The sequence below is a fragment of the Heliangelus exortis genome, chromosome 1 (genome assembly GCF_036169615.1).
Source record: "Heliangelus exortis chromosome 1, bHelExo1.hap1, whole genome shotgun sequence".
Lineage (NCBI taxonomy): Eukaryota > Metazoa > Chordata > Aves > Apodiformes > Trochilidae > Heliangelus > Heliangelus exortis.
The window spans coordinates 38,675,424-38,696,363 of NC_092422.1; the positions used below are offsets into that span (position 1 = coordinate 38,675,424).

At 35.0% G+C, this 20,940-nt stretch overlaps 1 protein-coding gene across 1 annotated transcript in view; it reads right to left on the bottom strand.

Moving 5' to 3' along the window:
* KLHL1 (kelch like family member 1) overlaps positions 1-20,940 on the bottom strand; it is a 192,436-nt gene that overhangs the window by 104,882 nt on the left and 66,614 nt on the right. Inside the window, exon 4 of the mRNA XM_071740608.1 lies at positions 12,028-12,224. Coding sequence (XP_071596709.1) covers positions 12,028-12,224 — 197 coding nt within the window. The remainder of the gene's footprint in view (positions 1-12,027; positions 12,225-20,940) is intronic.

Here is a 20,940-nt window from a genome sequence, read left to right on the forward strand (position 1 = left end):
AGGTCAAAAATGAAATTATGTTGTAGGTACGATTCTTGATCTACCCTTTGTATGTGTTTTATATATTTATCATATAAAAATTAGATGTTGATTTTATTGGTGCTTTATACATTTATGATTTTCCTTTTCAGATTAGGTTGCATGAAGAAAGCAGATCCAAAGCTCTTGATAAGCTTTTTAATAAAGATTTAATTGCATCTTTCTGATTTTTAAATAAAAGCACAAGGCTGAAAATATTTCAAAATTCTTTTATTTTATATAGCCCCCTCTGTTGAAGTTATCATCTATTACAAGTCTTCAACACTTGTAAGTCTAGCTAAATTATAAAACGTAACAGTTCTTACATGATACATTTCCATAAAGTAAAAAAATTAAAAAAAAAAAAAATTATTTCTGGTATGGAACATTTCCAGTCAAAACAAGACAATATGGTATTTCTTATTGCCAAGAAAAAAGCACGATGAACACTTGTCAAAGGGGAGGGGGCAGGGAGAATGAGCACCAGACATATAGCTCAATTTAATAACTGCACTGAAGCAGTGGATAAGCTGTGTCAGAAAAAAACTTCACACTCCCACACATAAAACCTACACAGAGTTCCAGTGACTGAAGCTGTCTCTAAATCTGTGCTGGCACAGTAGAGCCTGGGGAAATGCAACACTTACTCCAACTCAGTGCTGTATCTCTGCACAACATCCTCCTTCCCCTGCCCTTCTGGTCCCACTTTCTATTACCGAGAAGGTGTCAAAGAGGCTGCCAGTCAGTCCACTATGATATTATGTATCTTGCCAGCACTTCTAGGTTTTCTTCCTCTCTTGCTTGCTGACCCATACTTTGTTCCAAGGATTATTTCTGGATCATACTGTCTGCCATGGTTTAATATATCCTGTCACACAATTCCTTATTACGGCAGTGTTTTGATGCTCCCATAGCAAAACCAAACCAAAACAAAACTTTCTGAAGGTCTGTGATCCACAAGGAATGTTCCAAATGTGAATACAATGAAATATTTTATGGACAAGCATTCACCACAATTTGAAGGCTAAGGCTGGAGTAATATGCCAGTGACACGGAATGAGCCAAGTCTTTTCTAGTAATAATAATTATTTTTTTAATATAGATTAAATATGCACCTTTCTGTTCCTCTGACTCCAGTTAAGAATAACTACTTCCAGATTTTTTTTTTCTCAGTAGATCTTTATTATGATCCTCTAACACCTGTCACTACTGTGTTGAAGGGCACACGTACATTGACAGAACACTGTAAAGCTTCAATTTTTGATACTGCTTCAGGGAAGAGCAGAGCTGACCTTTACTCTGAACCACTCTCTTTTTTTTTTTTTTTTTTTTTTTTTCCCAGTACTAAAAGCATCAATATAATTCTTTGAGATATTATCTTTATTTTTGTATGACTGCAAATTCTCCCCAACTTAGTCAACAGAGACAAATGCTGTCTGCCCTGCATTATACTGAAAACATTACTTCCAGAGAAAAACGAAATTAATACTCAACCACTCTCAAGTCTTCACTATTATCACCAAAAATTAACCATCAAGCTTATCTTACACTTGGAAATGAGGAACACTGTGTCTGAATCAGTAACTCAAGATACCTTGTTGCTTTTGAAAGACAAATCACAGTCTCATCCTGACTGTCAACAAATACTCCTTAGTCTATGCTCCAGTGATGATCTCGTAAATAGCATGTGCTGCATATTAAAGCTAAATAAAATATTAAAATTAAGTGTCAAGGCCTCAGAATGCAACATTTTAAGATTCCGAGTCACTGATGATTGCAGAAAGCAGAGCAGTGACAAGACAAGAATCTTGGTGATGGAATTTCTAGAGTAGGATTGCTACTGGTCACATACTCTTGTGTTTACTTTCTCAGTAATAGCCCTGTGCCTAAGATTGACTTTGTTATGTGCCATTGCTCTACCTTCCCTTCCTCTCTTTTTCTTACCAGAGCTCCCCGTGCTAGTTCCTGTTCCATTATACTGTAAAATCTTATTTCCTTGCCCCCTTCTGCCAGATACATATTCCAGTTACCTCTCTCCTGTCCTGTTCTCTCCTCTCCTGTCCTGTTCTCTCCTGTCCTGTCCTGTCCTGTCCTGTCCTGTCCTGTCCTGTCCTGTCCTGTCCTCTCCTCTCCTCTCCTCTCCTCTCCTCTCCTTTCCTCTCCTCTTCTCTCCTCTCCTCTTCTCTCCTCTTCATCTGAAAAGCCCACAGGAAGCACTATTGTTTTCTTTCTACCCTAAAAGATCCCCACTTGATCCTAAAGTATGGAAGATAGCAGACAGAAAACACATTTATAGGCTATGTCATTATTTCTCAGTACACTTGAATTGGAACTTCAATACATACAATATTTTCAGAGAATTTAGCCCTCAGCTTCTAATTTTCTAATACATATACAAGTCAAGTTTTCGAGAGGGTTTGTGTTTTTAGCCATTCTTGGATATCCTTTCATGAAAACAAGTTGAGTATGTTTGTCCTCAGTACTGATACATATCCCTCAATCTTGCCCAAGATGTACAAATGTCAGATGTTTGATTTCATACTGGTGTACAGATTCAAAAGTTTTGAATTTACAGCTACAAAACTGTGCTGTCTTGATTCTCATCTTCTGTATTTTCCATGAATGCTAAGAAAATCCCCTAAAATTCCGTGTCTTTAGACTACTTTTTTACTGTGATATTTGCAGTTCTGTATGTGCTGACACAGCTTCATGCTAACTGATTTTAGGAACTCACCAGTGGTTTTTGGTTAAGAATCTGCTTGTCCTGTTCTACTACAGTAATTTATTTATACCTGTAGTTCAGTCAGAGAAGCAGGATTTTAAAATTGATATATTCTTCACTCAAGAGATTGAGATGTAGATCTGCTGACCTGACAGACAAACCATCATAAAACCCACTGAAGAAAGAAGAGTCAGTGTCTCTTCATATGAAATGATATTTCTGCTAGCACTCTGAAGCATAGTAAGTATTAGCTGAATTGGATATTAAAGCTGCTGCTGAATATTCAGGTTTCTAGAACCCAAATAAACTTGAAAACCAAGTTAAAACCATAGGAACTGTTGACTCCTGTATATAATGTAAAAGGATCATTCAGATGAGAGTGATAATTTTCATAGCAGCACTCCAGGAATAATAGAGTACTCTGCCATACTAACTGTTTTAATGTGGCATTTAGGCAATAAAAGAGAAATTCATGATGATATGGAAGGAATCAAATTATGATTAATGCACTATATAATGTTTGCATAACTATTTTCCGGTAGATTCACAGCATTTCACTACCAGCAGTGGTCTTCTCTATTTCCTATTAATTATTTCACTGTACATATACTAGTTGTTGAAATGCTCTTACTTTCTTCTTCTCCTACTGTGTTTTGATGGAGTGGTAGGGTAAGATGCCATGTCACAGCTGTACTAAGGAGAACTTATAAAAAAGCAACACACTGTGGTAAATGCTAACTATTACTTTTGAACAAGCACCGTAAAATACCAGAAGTGTGAAAAATGATCTATAAAGTACAATTACTTTTCAGAGCAAAAAGGAGAAGAAAGAAATCAGAAGTATAATTCATTATAATAGTCATAATAAAGTTTAATGTCAGTAATTTAAAATTAAAAAGAAAAAAGACAGATGAATGGAACATATTTTAAGAAAGTCACACCAGTAGAAAAATAGTCTAAGTCTAGTTTTGTACATAAAGATCAAATTTTATAAGTAAGATCATCATAAGCTTTCTCACTGTTCTTTATTGCTTGCATGTCTTTAAAGTGGTAAAATGCAGAAAATTCTAAATTTAAAAACAAATACATCCAAGTAGGGTAGAAATGATACAGTGAACTCCTAAATGCTTTTTGTTTCTAACTCTGCACCAAACAAATGTTCTCATTACACTTTTAAAAGTTTTTTTCTTAAAGTATTTTACTGAGATATTTTTCTTTTTTCTTTTTTTTTTTTTTTTCTCTCTCTCTCCAAGTGTTAATAACATAATATATTGCATTTTTAGACAAACAAATGTTCAGTAATATGTGTACCAATGTGACCTTCCAGTGGGTGACACAGTCTTCCATAGCTGCCTGAGTACTGTAATCTATGACATCATACTCTGGTGGCTGGACAAATGTTTAAATATGATTTTTGAAGAAGCAACAATAAAATGCAAAATAAAGCAAATTAATAAATGTTGTTTTGCTGTCTGGAGTCACTCTAGGTTTCTATGAACACTATCTATCCTAAGGAAAAACACTTTACAGATCATTGCATGCAGAATGCCATAAAGTCTGAACACAGACTGCACAGGTCTTGAAGATTTACATTTGTTATTTACTGTGCATGCAGGACATTTTGTACAATGATATATTTTGGACCAGTATGCCTGACAAAGCGTAAGAAACAGAAAATCACAGAATGCTTTAAAATTTCAGTGTGTTACTGCTAAGTTGTTGCTATCATATTATCGATAGCTTGTTACTAATAAAAGTCAACAAAATGTTAGCTTTGGGAACTCCATCTGTTGCACATTGCTTATAAAATAAGTTCTAAAATATAAACAATGTATAATCTTTAGCTTTCTGTTGTCCTTGAATACACAGCTTATATCTAAGACCAATGAAAATGTACATGCGATACACTGAAAAGACCCACAGAATAATTTGGTTCTAAGTGACCTCTGAAGACCATCCAATCAAACTCCCTGCTCAGTGCATGTTCTACTATGTCCGGTTATACAGCAACATTTTCAGTCAAGTCTTGAATATTTCCAGGAACATATAAAAAACCCACATTGTTTGTTGCGTTTCTATTATTTTTCACCCCCATGGTTTAAAAAAAAGAAAAGAAAAAAAATCCTAATATTCAGTTGGGACTCCCTATTTTCTATTTTGTGCCTGTTGCCAATGATCTACACCTCCAAAAACATTCTGGCATTATTTTCTCTGTATCCTCCAATTGGGTATATGCCCAATATATATCTCCCTTAGCCCTGTCTTAATTGGTTCAACAGGCCCAGTTCTCCAGACTTTCTTCATATGCTGTGTGCTCCAGCATCCAATTAGCATGGATATACACGCAGTTTATCCATGTCTCTCTTACACCGAGGAACCCCAAAGTACACACAGCACTTCATCTGCAGTCTCACAACAGGGAATGATCACTTTCTACAGTTTCCTGGCTCTCGCTAACACAACCCAGGATGTTATTGGCCTTTTTTTGTTGCCAGGGTACATTGCTGGCTTACATTCACTTTGGTGTCCATGAAGACCCTCAGGTCCTTCCCTGCAGCAGTTACTCTCTTGTGTGCACTGGTACATGGAGTGATTAGTCCCTTTGCATATCCTTTTGTTGAACTTTGTGATATTCCTGCCATCCCATTTCTCTAGCCTGCCCTCTCAACAGCAGTCCTGCCTTTAAACATATTGATCATCTTCCCCTTCCAGTTTGTTGACAACTACAAACTTGCTGAGAGAGAAGTCCATCCTATCTACTAGAGCTTTAATAAATTATTAAAACAATATTTGACTCAAAAATGATCCCTGAGCATCATCACTATTTATTGATTACCAGCTCGACTCCTTACTACAGATTCTGAGCTTCCCTGGCCAGGCACCAATCTTATTATCTATTTATCCACATCACCAGTGTGGTGATAGTGGTAAGAAAAAATTATGATATGAAGTTAACAAAGTCGTCATCTGGTCAGTATCTGTCGATCAGTATTTGGACAGCTATTTTAAATAGCAGAAAGCCAACAGATGACCCATGATATAAAACTTCTTAAATAGCATATTTTAAAGAATCATTAAATTACAGTACTAGAGCTTGCTTGCTTCACTTGTTATCTGACCTTAGAGCCACATTAACGCTGAAATAAACCACTGATGTCTGAATGAACTGCCACAACTCATTTATTATCCATGACCATCTATCAATATCCCAATAATATTCTTCTTATTTCAATATGGAATATTTCGATTATTTCAACTATTTCAATACTTCAGGATGAGCTGGTGTAAAAGCAACTGGATAGGAAAGGTTTTATGTATCATTCCTTCCTCAGTCCATACCACTAGCTTTTAACTGTGAAACTGTGGCTTAGACAGTAAACATAACTAATAACATGATCACTGAAGCTCTTCACTATGAAAGATCATTGCAAAAATTGCATACTGCACACATAAAAAAATCGTTGCTCCATCTGCAGCATAATTAGAATTCTCTGTAAGTTAAAGGGTCTATATAGAATCACTACATGTCACTGACATTACTTACGTGCTTATAATAAAGTCTGAATAATGTTTTTCTGTGATGAGGCAAATGACCCTTGCAGAGTGAAGCACAGAACTGCACCTAAACACCTTCTGAACTGAAACTAAACACCTTCTACCACCTCGTTCAAAGGAATCTGCAAGCATTATGCATCTCCCAGGCTTGGAATTGTAACATAAGTTATACTTACAACTTATATATAAGTTATACTACTAAAGGGCTATAGATGCATCACTAACTTCATTCCTACAATGTTTTTTACCTAGGGAAATTTTAAGTATGGATATCCTCCTACTGAATCTCTCCAAGTAATCTGAAGATTTCCAAGTTTATGTTTAGCAATTCATCTTGGAATACAGTGAAATAAAAATGTGGAACAAGCTTTATCATCTCAATGGTCAAAATGAAGTTTCAAGATGCAAAATGATCACTGAGCTGCCAGTGAAGTTCTCTGAGAGGTAAGTAACTGAAAGATAAAACAGTTCTATATGTAATATTTCAACTTTTCATTTGAAACAATCGGGCTGCAGTTGAATGGCAGGATATTGAGATGAAGAAGCTTGTAGCATAACTTGGAATGGCACACTAAATTTCTAAGCATTATCTATACAACACAAGTGGAGATAAAGCAAAATACAGTAGATTCAAAGCCTTACCAAGTACAAATAAAATTTTAAAGAATATCTCATGGTTTTGAATCAAACTGCAGTTACCTAATTAAGGAAAAAAATATGACAAACTTGTAATCTCTCATGGCCATGGAGTTCATTAAACTGGCACAGTCTATTGCAAACTTTCAACAATAAGCATATACAGTTCAAAGTAAAGTATATTACTAAGGGTCATGTATTCTAAAAGGATTGCCTTCACAATTTTAAATTTGAATTTTTTCATCTCTATAAAACCAGTAAGACCATACATTACAACTCCAATTGCTGGTACATATCACAAACTGATAAATTGCTGGCTTTAGAGCTTAGCTTCTCTGTGCATGGAACCTATGGTAACTAGGAGAATAAAGAAATGTCACTAAAAATGCATTAAAAGAATGCATTTGCTGTAGTTTTTTGATATTTTCTATTTTGCTGCCAGTTCACTGCACTGACACAATGAGCATAAGCTGGTACAAAGGAAGTTCCAGTTCTATTTAGGCATAAGAAAAAAAGAAAAAACTTTACTATGAGGGTGACAAGGCACTGGAACAGGCTGCCCAGGGAGGTTGTGGAGTCCCCGTCTCTGGAGATATCCAAAACCTGCCTGGATGCAGCCCTGTGTAACATACTCTAGGTGATCCTGCTTTAGTGGGAGAGTTGGACTAGATGATCTCTAGCAGTCACTTCCAACTCTGACAATTCTGTGAATATGTAACTCTGATAAAAAAATTGGGAACTTAAAGTTGTCAGACATGTGGCTTTGCAGATTGAAAATTCACAGAAATTTAAAAGCTAGCAAGTCCCCAGGTTATAATTAAGAAGTACAGAAGTCTCAGAAAAAGAGAGACAAAAATATACGTGATGCCCCTTAAACCAGCAGATTCATTCTTTAGGGAAAGAAAAGAAAAAAAAAACAAACCCAAAAAACTCAACCAACAACAAAATAAAAAAACCAATCAAAAACCCTAAAACAAACGAACGACCCAAACCCCACAAAACAAAATAAATTCCACCACATTAAAACAGAGAGGGCAACTTCATAACTCAAAAATGAAACAACCCATATTAAATCTGATATTCCTGAAAGAAGAAACCAACAAAACTTTACAGTTTTGCTTATTCTTAACCTTTTGTTTCTAATGCTCTAATTTAAAATGTTGCTATCCAAGTTCCACTTATAAAAAGTACAGAGAATGCTAAGACAGATATTTACAACTTTCACTGTTCACTAAATTTTAATGAAATCTACCTCCCTCTCTTTCCCCACTAACCTCATAACTTGCTATTTGGCAATTGTATTTTCTAGAGATTTTAAAAATGTTTTCGGTTTCTTGTTTTTCTTCACTGCTTTTCTCATCTTCACTTTCTCACTGCCTCCTGTCCTCCATGCACACATTTTCTTTTCCTCACTTAGATTTTGTATTTCAAAAGAACTACTTGACATTTGATACTGAAGACTGAGTAAATACCAGGGATATTTTAAGTCTGCTGATGAACAGGGATATAAAACTGCAACAGTTAATGAATTTTACTTCCATTAGAAGCTTTCCTAAGGCTCAGCAATTAGTCTTTGCATTTTGACAAAAGTTTATTCCACTTTAATTAAGTCTGGACATACCTGTGTCAACTATGCAAAGAAAAATGTATGTTCATGTATTCCACATGTTTCATGCTTAAGCAGAATGAACAATTATTTAATATGACAAAAAACGTGCTGGAAGTGACAAACCTCCTGAAGTCAACAGGATTCTTAAATTTAGTGGTCTGTTCTTTAGCAGGTTTTGGGTTTTTTCAATATAAAGAAATCTCCAAGCTCAAATGTCTTGCTCTCATAATTCACATTATGTGAAAGCCCAAGGCAAACTTATTATATATAAATATATATAAATAATTTTTTAATGAACAACACTGTAATTTAGAACTTATAAGTATCAAGTCTGACACTAAACAAGGAATTGCTTTTGAAAAATGAAGATTACATATTCATGGAGATTCAATGAAGCAAATAATTTTAATGGAAATATATTTGTTTTCATTAAATGCTACTGTGAAGACAACTGTGAATGACTTTCTAATGAAAAATAATTAGTGGAGGAAAGCTGCAAGAGATTTGGCAGGTACTATGCAGTCATAGACATATCCTAAGGTTCCAGCACTTTAAATGAGTATCACAACTAAGGGCTAAAAAGAATTAATTTTTTCTGTTGTTGTTTGTTTGGTTTGGTTTGGTTTGTGTTTAATAAATTAATATTTAATTTCACCTGTGTAGTTGACCTAGAAGCAAAATTATTCCAAGACGAAATTTGAGACACATGTCAAAATTATCACATTCTATCACATATGCCATGTCTACACAATCTATGCAAGATTATTAATAAACTTTATATTTTTCCTTAATCCCACAATGTAGAATTACTGTGTCTTTGAGGGGGTTTTTAATCTCTAAAAATATTATGGTACAGAACTGTTATTTCTCATTGGTTCTAGCTGTATTCTCTATCACATTATGGTTAGTAGAATAAAAAATATTAATTTTTGTTTTGACAATTCTTGGCTACAATATTTATGATACATATGATGGGGTAAAAAACAATTTCTTGTGCTTTCTTTAGAAAACAAAAAAGCTGAATTCACTAATCTGTTATTTTGCCTTTATACGAAAAAAAATTAAGGAAGTTATTTTCTACAGCTTTAAAGGAATAATAAATTATTATGAGGAAACCTCCACAGAATATGCAAAAGTTAAAGAAGTACCGATATTTCCGATTCACAATAAATTAACTTTTGCAAGGATACCTTGGAAGAGAATATACAGACCTAGAATCTGAGGTACATCGCTTCCAATTCTTATAGAAAGCACCTTGAAAAGCTATAAGACAAGTGTCTTGGAGCTGTCTTCAAAGCATGAGAACTTTTTAAAAACAAAGATTTTTTTATTCCCTTTTAAAAGATAGCTTTCTCTCAGATCCTCCATATAGGACAGGAGCTTGTTAACAAACTCCCTCTTGCCCTACTTAACATTTTCTTTCATCACAGTCCATACTATTTCCCTGGAGCCTGAAGAAAAAAATAACGTTTTCTGTCACCTTGGAGACTATGTATCTGCTCTTTGCTCTTATCATCACTTTTCCACCTTTTATTCATATCACAAGGTCTCTGTGTGCTGTTCCTTTACCACCCTCTCAAGGGTATCTTCCTGGAACTCTAAAAGTTTTTCCTGGTTATGGATGCATGTGGAAGAAACCATCACTCTTTTGTTATGCAGATTCTCACTGATCTAGAGTGTTGTAGTCAAGACAGGCAAGAAGGGATCCTTTCCCCTACTCAAAACTGGTTGCTCACAATCTTTAATGCAAAACAATAAATCAAATACATATGACCTAACTCAAACCTAAATGCAACATCACGTTTCCTATGACAATATCAGGCACCATGAAGCTTGAATTTTAGGATTATGTTTTCATGGGGCTGGAAGTTTAATCACATACAGAAAAGACACTGTAGTTGCTTAACTGAATAAATGTGATTATTTGTCTTTGCAAAGAGAAACTGTGACTATCATACATGCTTGCAAGTGTAATTATAGTCACATCAGAGCTTGCTTATTAATTACAACTGACTTCCTTTTAGATATGCCATCTTTTCTTGGTGATTTTCCCATTATATATACTTCATATTTCATACCTGGGCACTAAAAGCAACAACTATACGATGTCTAGTATCTCATAAATGGGCACATATCTTTTTGGACTTTGTGACACATCAGATATGTATTAGCCACAAGTCTTCAAATGTAATATAATGAGGAATTTCATGCACTCCAGAAATCTTTCTATAAATAGTTTTAAAGGATCATGAGGATTTTTAAAAATCCAGGGGGTTCTCTATTAGGTTTTTTAATTTAATTTTTTTTTTTTTTTCATTGTTCATTATATTGTCTTCCCCTCAAAAAGTATCACTGCAATACAAAATTCTAAAACATATATTGATAAAAAGGTTGATTTTTTTCAACCCATACCTTTTCACTTCCAATGCAAACTCATTCTATGGTAGATCAGATGGATTCTGTTCTGACAGTTTATGTCTCTTGCTTACAGAAGAAGGTTAAAATGACTAGCTTGGACATGGTAATCTCCATTTAAAATATCATAATACAGACAAAATTTAAACCAGACACAGAACTAGGTCCGTAAGTGTAAAATGGATACAATTACTTGAGCTGCAGTGGTAAAAAAAACAGTCAAACCACATTATAATATGGTGTTAGTTACAGAAAAGAATAAATAAAGACATAACTGCTGGAGAAGCAAAGCACATTAATTGAAAAATGCTGTATCACATCAATAATAACCGATCAGTATTAATTGATCAGTAATAATTTCTTTTTATATCTTGAGACCATTATTTCTCAGAAATTATATGTATTCTGCTCTTCATGTAATGTTAATTTCATGAGCCAGATGCTTTTCATTTTATTAAGCTATGAAGAATCAAATGGCTACCATTCGGACATAGTTTTGGAATATGTATCATACTTTTGCTTCGTTGACTTTGATTAACTTTTAATATTACTGCCATACCTGTTCTGCCAAGTTTAACTGGAAAAAAATTAAAATCGTGTCAGATAAAATTCTTCATGTCTTCTACTTTCTATCTCAATCTGCTTCTCAGACGATTAAAAGTCCTACCTTCTGGCAAAAAAAACCTACTTCCCTTGGTACTGTCCCCATGCAGAACAATGACAATTATAAAATTTGTATATAGCTAAACAAAATGGAACAAAGTTTAAAAAACATTCTAGGGTCTTCCCGATTGTCTTTATGATTATCACCTGCATGTGAACTTGCATCTAATCGAGGCATACAGTGTTCTAACTCAGCAGGCAGTGCATTCATCGTAGCAAACCAATTCTCCTGGCTTGACTGAAGCTGAGAGGAACCACCACTCCTACGGTTTTAGAATAGCCACTTATGAAATAAAGTCCCGTACAAGTACAGAATTACTTCAAGCCAAAAACTAACAAGACATTGTTATTTATAGAAGGCGCAGACGATTCACAAGATCATAATTCATATATTCTAGAAGTGTCTTACCATGGTGTAGTTGTGAGCCACTTTCATAAGCTCTGTGCATCCCTGAGCATCAGCAAATGCTCGTATTCCCAAGCAGTTGGATGGGTGCAGAAGCTTCATCAGAAAATGGCAGCAAACCTCTACTACTTGTGGGAGCTGTAGAAGGCAGGCAGCTGCTAGAAGATTTTCAATGGTGTCTTCTTTCAGTTCCAGGCAGCCTAAAAACCAAGGATTTTTAACATATGTAAATGTATTTACTTGGCATTTACAAACCATGCAGTATCAAATAATGTCTTGTATACAATCATAACTCAGTATAAATATAATAAAGAAGAAGTGACAAGGGGGATTAGTGTCTCTGACTGGATATCTCAGTGATCTGAACTCTTCTTTTTTAAAATACTATTAATTCAACTATATAACTAGGATACTAAAGGGGTTTTTAAAGGGTGAAAAGGAAGAAAATACTTGGAAATACTGGTTTTGTTTCTATAATGTGACTAAAATCAACCAGGCAGTGGTGTTTTGTTTGGTGGGGTTTTTTTGCTTGTTTTGTTTGCATTGAAATTGGTTTATTGCATTATCTTCAGTGGTATAGAGTAAAACTCAGTCATTTACTCCCATGTGAAGAATGAAATTACTGCCTAACATATCGTGACTAAAACCGTAAAAATATCCCCAAAAATATCCGGAAAAGAAAAAAATCTTCAGACTTTGTGTTATTATTAGTAATGTGACTTCAGGATTAATTTTATCTGTGTAACATATGGCAGGACTCTCACAGCATATATTTCTTCTAAAAGGCTCCATATTAGCTAAAAGAACATATACAGATGCATAGTGTTTCTTTTCTGTAAATTAATACCTACATTTGATCAAATTTTGTAATTTCATAAGTCATTGTTTTGCAGAATGCTACTCTTTGTAATAAATAAAAGGTAAAGCGGAATAGAATAAGGATAAAATCTCTTTTAGTGAGAAATAAGTGTCATTCTTGTCATAATTCTCCCTTCCAATCATCATTTTTAAATGAATTATTTTTTCACATAAGTATCTCTTATAAATATATTACATTAACAATTTAATAAATTATAAACCAGAGATCATAAGGATGTATTGGAGAACAAGGAAAAAATAATAAGAAATTAAAATGTGGAAATATAACTCAAATTTTAAGAAACTAACACTTCTGATTTTATTTTTCTGACCTTGGAAAAATAACTTCAAACTAGAAGAGGATTAACTGAATTTTGATCTTTATTTTCAAAGTAATATAGTTTGGCAGTCGGATAAACTCATTCTTTTCCCACACAGATTTTGTATTCGCTGTCACATAGAGAGAAATCTTCGATCTTAGTTTTATCTCTTTCTACCAATAGCTCTAAAATCATAGTATAACAGAATTGTCATGGCTGGAAAAGACCTCTAAGATTACTGCATACATAAATAAACAAAAATTATATATCCCTATCCCACTAGAGCATAACCCAAAGTGCCTCACATACATGGTTTTTAAATACCTCTAGGGATTGTAACCACTACTTTCCTGGGCAGCCCCCTTTATCACTCTCTCAGTAAAGGATTTGTTCCTAATATCTAGTCTAAACGTTCCCTGGTGAAACTTCAGGCCATCATAGTCCTGTCATTGTTCATTTGAGAGGAGAGGACAACATCCACCCCACCATAACCTCCTTTCAGGTAGTTCTAGAGAGAGACCTAGTTCCTCTCAGATTCCTCTAAACTCAATAAACCCAGCTCCCTCAGCCTCTCCTCATAGAACTTGTTCTCCAAACCCTTCCCCAGTTTGGTTGTCCTCCTCTGAACTCACCCCAGTGTCTCAAGGTCTTTGTTGCAGTGAGGAGCCCAGAACTGGGCACAGTACTCGAGGTGTGGCTTCACCAGTGCTGAGTACATGGGCACAATCACCTCCTAGTCCTGTTTGCCACACTATTTCTGATGCAGGCCAGGATGCTGTTGACCTTCCTGGCCACCTGGGCACACTGCTGGTTCATATTCAGCCAGGTGTCAACCAGCACCCCCCAGGTCCCTCTCTGTCACGCCATTTTCCAGCCATCCTTCCCCAGGTCTACAGTGTTGCCTGGGGCTGTTGTGCCAAAATGCAGGACCTTTCAACTTCTCAACAGAATACCATTGGAAAGAAAAGCAAAGCTGCTTTATATTGCAATACCAAATACAAAATGCAATAACCATAACACAGATAGGACCTTTTATCCTTCTTTCATTTTATCTGGAGCTTTTAACATAAGATCGGAAACGGAGAAGCCATATGTTGCTGGATTTAGTTATAACACATCCTTTTGCAAAGATTAGAGCATCAGATCAAGTACACAGTGTAATTTCCGTGGTTTTCCTATGGTTATATTTATGCTTCTATTGATGTCACAGGAGTTTCTCTTTATGTTACCTTACCTTTTCACATAATTTCTGTCCATCATGCATTTATGCACTGTGGTCAGAAGGCACACCCAGCAGCTGGTTCTTGGCTGACTCATGTATTTATCAATGACACTCCCACATTTGTTGCAGGCTTGCAGGTAGCTACTGGCTTAACACACTACTCATCATCTAGAATGTAGTTGCACTATGTCATGTGAAATTTTTAAAAGACAGCTGTTTTGGGGTTAAAAAAGATCATCCCCGTACCAGAAAGAAGAAAAACAAAAATGTGCAGTACAGCTGCGAAAAGTAGATGGACTGAAAAATGTGACAATGGAAACAAAATTAGAAAAACAGAGTTTCAAATCTCTTTGATCCAGATAATGTCTGCAGGTTGACAGAGGGATAGGAAAGATCACGATGTTTTATGCAGAAAGGTCACAGTTTGGCATTTTATGACTAAATGTAGTCTTAGGAGAAGACCCAGATGAAAATAGTTGAAGTCATATTAATCTATTTTCAAACTGGAGATATTAGCTGCTAACTTCAAGGAAAAGTAGTACTTGTAGGGTACCAGTTGGGAACTAGTAAGTTTAAAATACGATTTACATCTAAATTACTATCTGTTTTATACATTTTATCTTTCTTTCTGTAACCAGTATTACCATTTTGGAGATCCTTCACATTTTTCTGGAAGAACATAAACAAATTTCTACCTTACATATATTAATTGAGGGAGGAAACATAAAAATGGCTTCTGGGTTAACTGGGAATATGGATATATTACACTCGAACTTATTTCAGAAACACCTATTTACTGTTTTATATTTCTAGGACAATAGCTAGAAAATTACACCCAGTATGAGCTGTAAAGGAGTTTACTGTGTAGCTTTCTTTCTCTATAGTCTTACCTTGTGTTTTTTATTGCTTAGTTTTCTGGTGGGGCTTGGGGTTTTGGTTTTGTTTTGGTTTGGTTTTTTTGTTTTCCCGTGGAAACATGATAAGATAGGGCTCCCCGGGACAAAGCATTAGCTTCAATGATGCTTAAGTATCTAATGCATCCAAATGCTTTTCAAGCCTTACTTAACTTCATTTTTAACCATCAAGACAACTTTGCCAATTTGCTCAAGGGCTGTACTCACTTTTTTCAAAAGCATGCTAAGACGTTTTTATGCAAATTCCTTTGGGATATCAAGTGTTTAGCATGGTCAGAATTTGGAAAATAAGCTATTAAGAGGTTCAGTATATAAAATGTCAACCCTTCAGTTTTATTTGATAATCAGAAGATTCAAGCATCCACTAAAAAATCTTTAATAGGATATTGAAGGGAGCATTAATATTACTGGTTCTTCAGTTCCCTTTCGTCTCACACATTTTTATGCAATAAGCTTGCACAAGTACTTTAGCCTGCACAAAACAAATTAACCAGAGCTTAAAATTTCATTTTGTGTTACATTAATTAGGATGAAAAAAAAAAACAAACTGAGAAAAAACAATCAGAAGAACTTTAATGGATCCTAATTGTTATTCCAAATTATAGTCCTATTTGCAGCAAATTTTATGTGCATTGCTTATGAAGAAATTAAAATGTCTGTCTTTAGGATGAATTCTTATAATGAACACATAAATTTTATTACCTCATTACCAAATGTGAAGCAGAGATAATATATAAAAAAATCCTTGACACCCTTAATCTTTTGCTAAATCCTTTTCTAAAAGTCAGTTTTGTGATTTTTTTTTCCCTTTTTTTTGTTTTTTTTGTTTTTTTTTTTAATCTTTTTCTCTTATTCTTTCTTCTGCTCCTCAGGCTGCACTTTTACTACTAATTTTGTGCATAGAGAATCACTGGCATGGTGTTAATGTAGTCAATGTATGAGTCATGGGAATTGCCTTGAACCACTCTTAAGCAAATAGGTATGAATACAAATATGGTGGGATCACTCATTAGGTCCTGCTCATTTGCTCTGTGCATAAGCAAAAGGTTTTAACCAAGACCTGTAACACATGGTGATATCATTTTACCTCATGCACACAGTAAAGTTTCTCTCTAATTACCCATTTATTAATTCCTAGCAAGACTCTTCCATGTTGTTAAAATAGATGTGTGTAAGGGTGTACCAGTGAAGTCATGGGAAGTGTTAAGGAATAAACAAAAGATAGAATTAAGTCCTTTTAATCAGGTTTTTATCTTTTTAACCTTTCCATTTCCTGTATCTTGATTAGTTGTGTTGCAATTTTGAAAAGTTCCTCGCCATAGGTTAACTAGTCAAAAGTAATTTAACATCTCTATTAGGTCTCAGTTTTTAATTAAAGGCAATAAATGGTGTCAATATAATATATTTTCAGATTTTGCATAGTAGATGAATTGCTTACAATCATGGTTATAGGAATAAATTGCTTTTTTGAAACATCATCAAATTCCAGTGTAGTCTAGAAAAAGCTTATTTAAAAGGTGCTATAGTTCCTATTGCTGTAACAGATCCTTTTGGTGTTGCTTATCATTAATCTTATCAAATCTAGTGTATCTGCCAGGTAGCCACCTGAGCTAGTCATATGAGATTTCCTTTTAAAGTCAAGGGAGAGAAATACGAAGGTGTTAAAGCATCTTTAATCTGATCTACTAATCTACTTTAGAATGAGATTAATTATTTATTAAGAGTGGTTATATCTTGCTTTTAAGAAAAGGATTGTCTTGCTGAGACACTATTGATAGGTATGTTTGATGATATGAATTTATTTTACCTGCTCCTAAATATACAGTCCTGGAATCAATGGAACCATGAGGTATCAGGTGATGAAATGTCTAGAAAATGTTCCAAACCCTTTTAGCACTCTTTGGGTCCAATTATCATTACCATTCTCTCTGTTACTATCAAATCCTGACAATGACATTATGTGTAGCAATCACCTCTTCTGTTCACAGTCCACCCGTGAATAGCAGCCAATAAAGAACACAATGAAAAATACCTCCCATGTAGCAGAATGTCTTTCAGTCTCAGATTGGTTTCTGAAGTGAATGCTAAAGTTTCCATTTTGACCATTCTCTTAAGAGATAAATTCTGTATTGTATCATCTCCCACACTTCTGATAAATGTGAAGTTTTTTTCCAGAAATGAAAATATGATAGACAGAATATTCACTTCACAAAGATTTTTCCTTACCCAAGCTACTCTCTACTTTCAGTTAACTCTTCGTTGAAGATCACAGTCATCAGGTGCAAGTGAGGAAGACAGGCACTCTATGGCCTCTCCTCCTTGAGTTTATTTCCTTACACTCTGGAGTTTAGAATCAGTGAAAATTCAGAAAGGCAGCCCATTTGTTTGGCTGCAAATATTAAAATAAACAAATAAACACAAAGGGATTAGTGTCCTACACAAACACTGCAATTTAACTTGGGGTAAAAGCTTAGGCTCTGCCTATTCCCATTTATCAAACTTCACCTTAACATATTAGCAGCCAAAACCTAAAGCAAAAACAAATTAACCCCAAAAGTACGCACGACCCAAAGATGTGTTTACTTTTGAGTGCTGATGAATCACTTGATTCATCACGCATTTTCATGTGAGCCACCATAAACAGAAGACAAGTTATACCATAAGACTTAACTAGGAAAAATATTCTTTTCCCAGTGGATAAAAAAAATAATTCAAACAAAAAATGTTCCTGTCCTGAAGAATGTCAATACTCCTCGACTCCAAACTAAACTGAACCATCTGACTGGAACAGATTGATTTCCTGTTCATACAACATCTCTTTTAATCTCTATGGATAAAATTCACCTCTTGAAAGGGAAAAATTATTGGAACACTTTTTCACAAGGGGGATTTAAAATTACGTTTGAAGTAGTTTTAATTTACATTTCTATGAAATAATCTTTGAAAAACAGTTAAAAATAAAATTAGGAAAGTACTTATTTGATTCAAATATATAACTTTTGACTATGACTAGATATTTTATTACAGAAACAGCTATAATGCTAGTTTTCTAATTCTTCACTATCAAAAATAACTTCAAAATTATGGGAATTTGTCATGTAAAACAAAAAATTTATATTAAATTTGTATTTAAGTATTATCATGTGCAAAAATAATTTTATAAATTATTCTTCATCCATAAAAATATGTAGTGAACCAAAAATGAAAATACCTTCATCACAGTAATATGAAATTTTTTATAAATAAAGCAGCTTTGCTCTTAAAAACCTGTAGGGTCATTTACACACTGAGTTTGAATAAGATGACTGAACTGGCTTAATCATTTGGTCATTGGAGAGTGTTGCCAAAGTCCACTGTATCTCAATGGTGTGGAAAATTATAACACTGTAGAGTGAGAAGGACATCCTATTAACAAATTAAATCCAAACCCCTGAGCAGGAACTGTCTTGCAAAAGTCTGGCTACAGATCAGAGAAACGTATTAGCCAAAATATGCCTTTTCATCTCCTGGTCTTAGAAAAAAAGACAAAAACGAATTTTTAAAGTTTGTCTTCTGACTTCTAAATATCAGCTTTTATAGAGATATTAAGTCACTACTATACCCTTACAAAGCAACTGCTATTCATGGGCCTTAGCTCACCTTACAAATCTGAACTTAGTCACATATACCTGTAAGATACACTTAAAAATAAGAGGAGTAAAACCAAACAATAATTTCAGCTGTGAGTCTAATATTCATTAAAAAATTTATAAACAGTGTAGAAAGATATATCGCTGCTTTAAAACACACCTGAAGATACATCTTTTCAATGGCTACCATTTTGTGGTATTATTCACTAAAGATTGCTAGTTTGTACCTGTGTACATGATCAGTATATTAATAAGTACATCACCAATAATTTAAACATTAGACTGTCATTCTGTCTAGAATTTTTAAGCTTAATTTTATATACAAACAGAGGAATACAATCTCACATGGTAAAACAAAAAGATATTGTGATGGGCACAGAATAGAAGGGCAAGGAAGACGTGGTTTTGAATGAACGGACAGGAGCAGAGAAATGCATGAATGGTAAGAACCCACTTTACAAACTGCCATTGTGATTTTTCTGATTTTTTTATTTCCTTTGGAACTGTTGATAGGCAGCTGAGCTCAGCAGCATGAATATGGGTACACATCTCCACTGCACAAACTCCGCAGAGCAGCAACCTAAATTATAGAATTATAGAACAGGTTGGGTTGGACAGGACCTTAAAGATCGTCTTGTTCCAACCCCCCTGCCATGGGCACAGACACCTCCCACTAGACAAGGCTGCTCCAAGTCCCATCCAACCTGGCTTCAAACATTTCCAGGAAGGGGGCATCCACAGCTTTCTTGAGCAATCTGGCACAGTGTCTCACTACCCTCACACTAAGAATTTCTTTCTAACATTTAGCCTAAATCTACTTCCTTACAGTTTAAAGCTTTTAGTCCTAGTCCTATCACTACAGGACCTTGTAAAAAGTCCCTCCCCAGCTTTTCTATAGGACCCCTTCAGGTACTTGAAGGCTTGATCCTTCTCTCAGCCTTACTTCACAGGAGGGATGCTCCAGCACTCTCGTCGCCTTTGTGCCCCTCATCTGGATTTGCCCCAAGAGCTCCATGTCATTCCTGTGTTCAGGAAGTATAGTGTCTCCACAACTGGAAACTGTTTCAGGTAGGCTGTCATGAGAGTGGACAAAGGAGGAGAATGGTCTCCCTTAACCTGGTGGTCATCCTTCTTTTGATGCAGCCAGTGTTACAGTTTGCTTTCTGGACTGCAAACCCACATTGCTGGCTCCTGTTGAGTGGAAGATACCCCATCAGCAGCCTGTCTCATCGCTTTACTAATAATGTTTAGGCAATGCACAAGATGAAAACACAGAGAGATGGAACTGCACTCAGAGGAACTCTCTCACTCTTCAGCCATGTCCTGTAATGGTTTAAATGCTCGGTTTACTCTCTCTTCCGAGATGGAGAACTTTGAACCTATCTAGGAACAGCTTTAAAAAGGCACCTTGGAGTAAACTCAGTCTAACTGTTCTCACCCTCTACACTCATCACTTCCCTTGGTCTGACAGAATTTATTCTTAAAGCACCATGGCACAAGGAGACACAGTCACCAGCTATCTCAATGATCACTAGTCTTGATCATTTTGAATACTCAAAATTTATGTATATCCAGTTCAGAGCTTTTTTCCAAGCAATTCTCATATACGAAAAAATAAGAAATCAGCTGGTTCCCAACACATAATTGCATTTTATATCTCTTAGTGAAGTAACCTGGATAAAAGGAGGAAGAGTAGCAGTTAATTTTGTTGTATAGCTCCAGAAATATGTAAGGATGTAGTGTTTTAGTGACAGGAATGGAAAACATCTGCTCCAGCTTGACAGAGGATCCTCAGAGCAGGTATTGTTAAAAGAATGAATAAGAATAAGAATAAGAATAAGAATAAGAATAAGAATAAGAATAAGAATAAGAATAAGAATAAGAATAAGAAAAACCTAGGGGGGCAGTCTGTCTTTTCAGTTTATGAAGATCTTTCCCACACACTTGAATTATGTGAAAGTCCCACAGTTTGT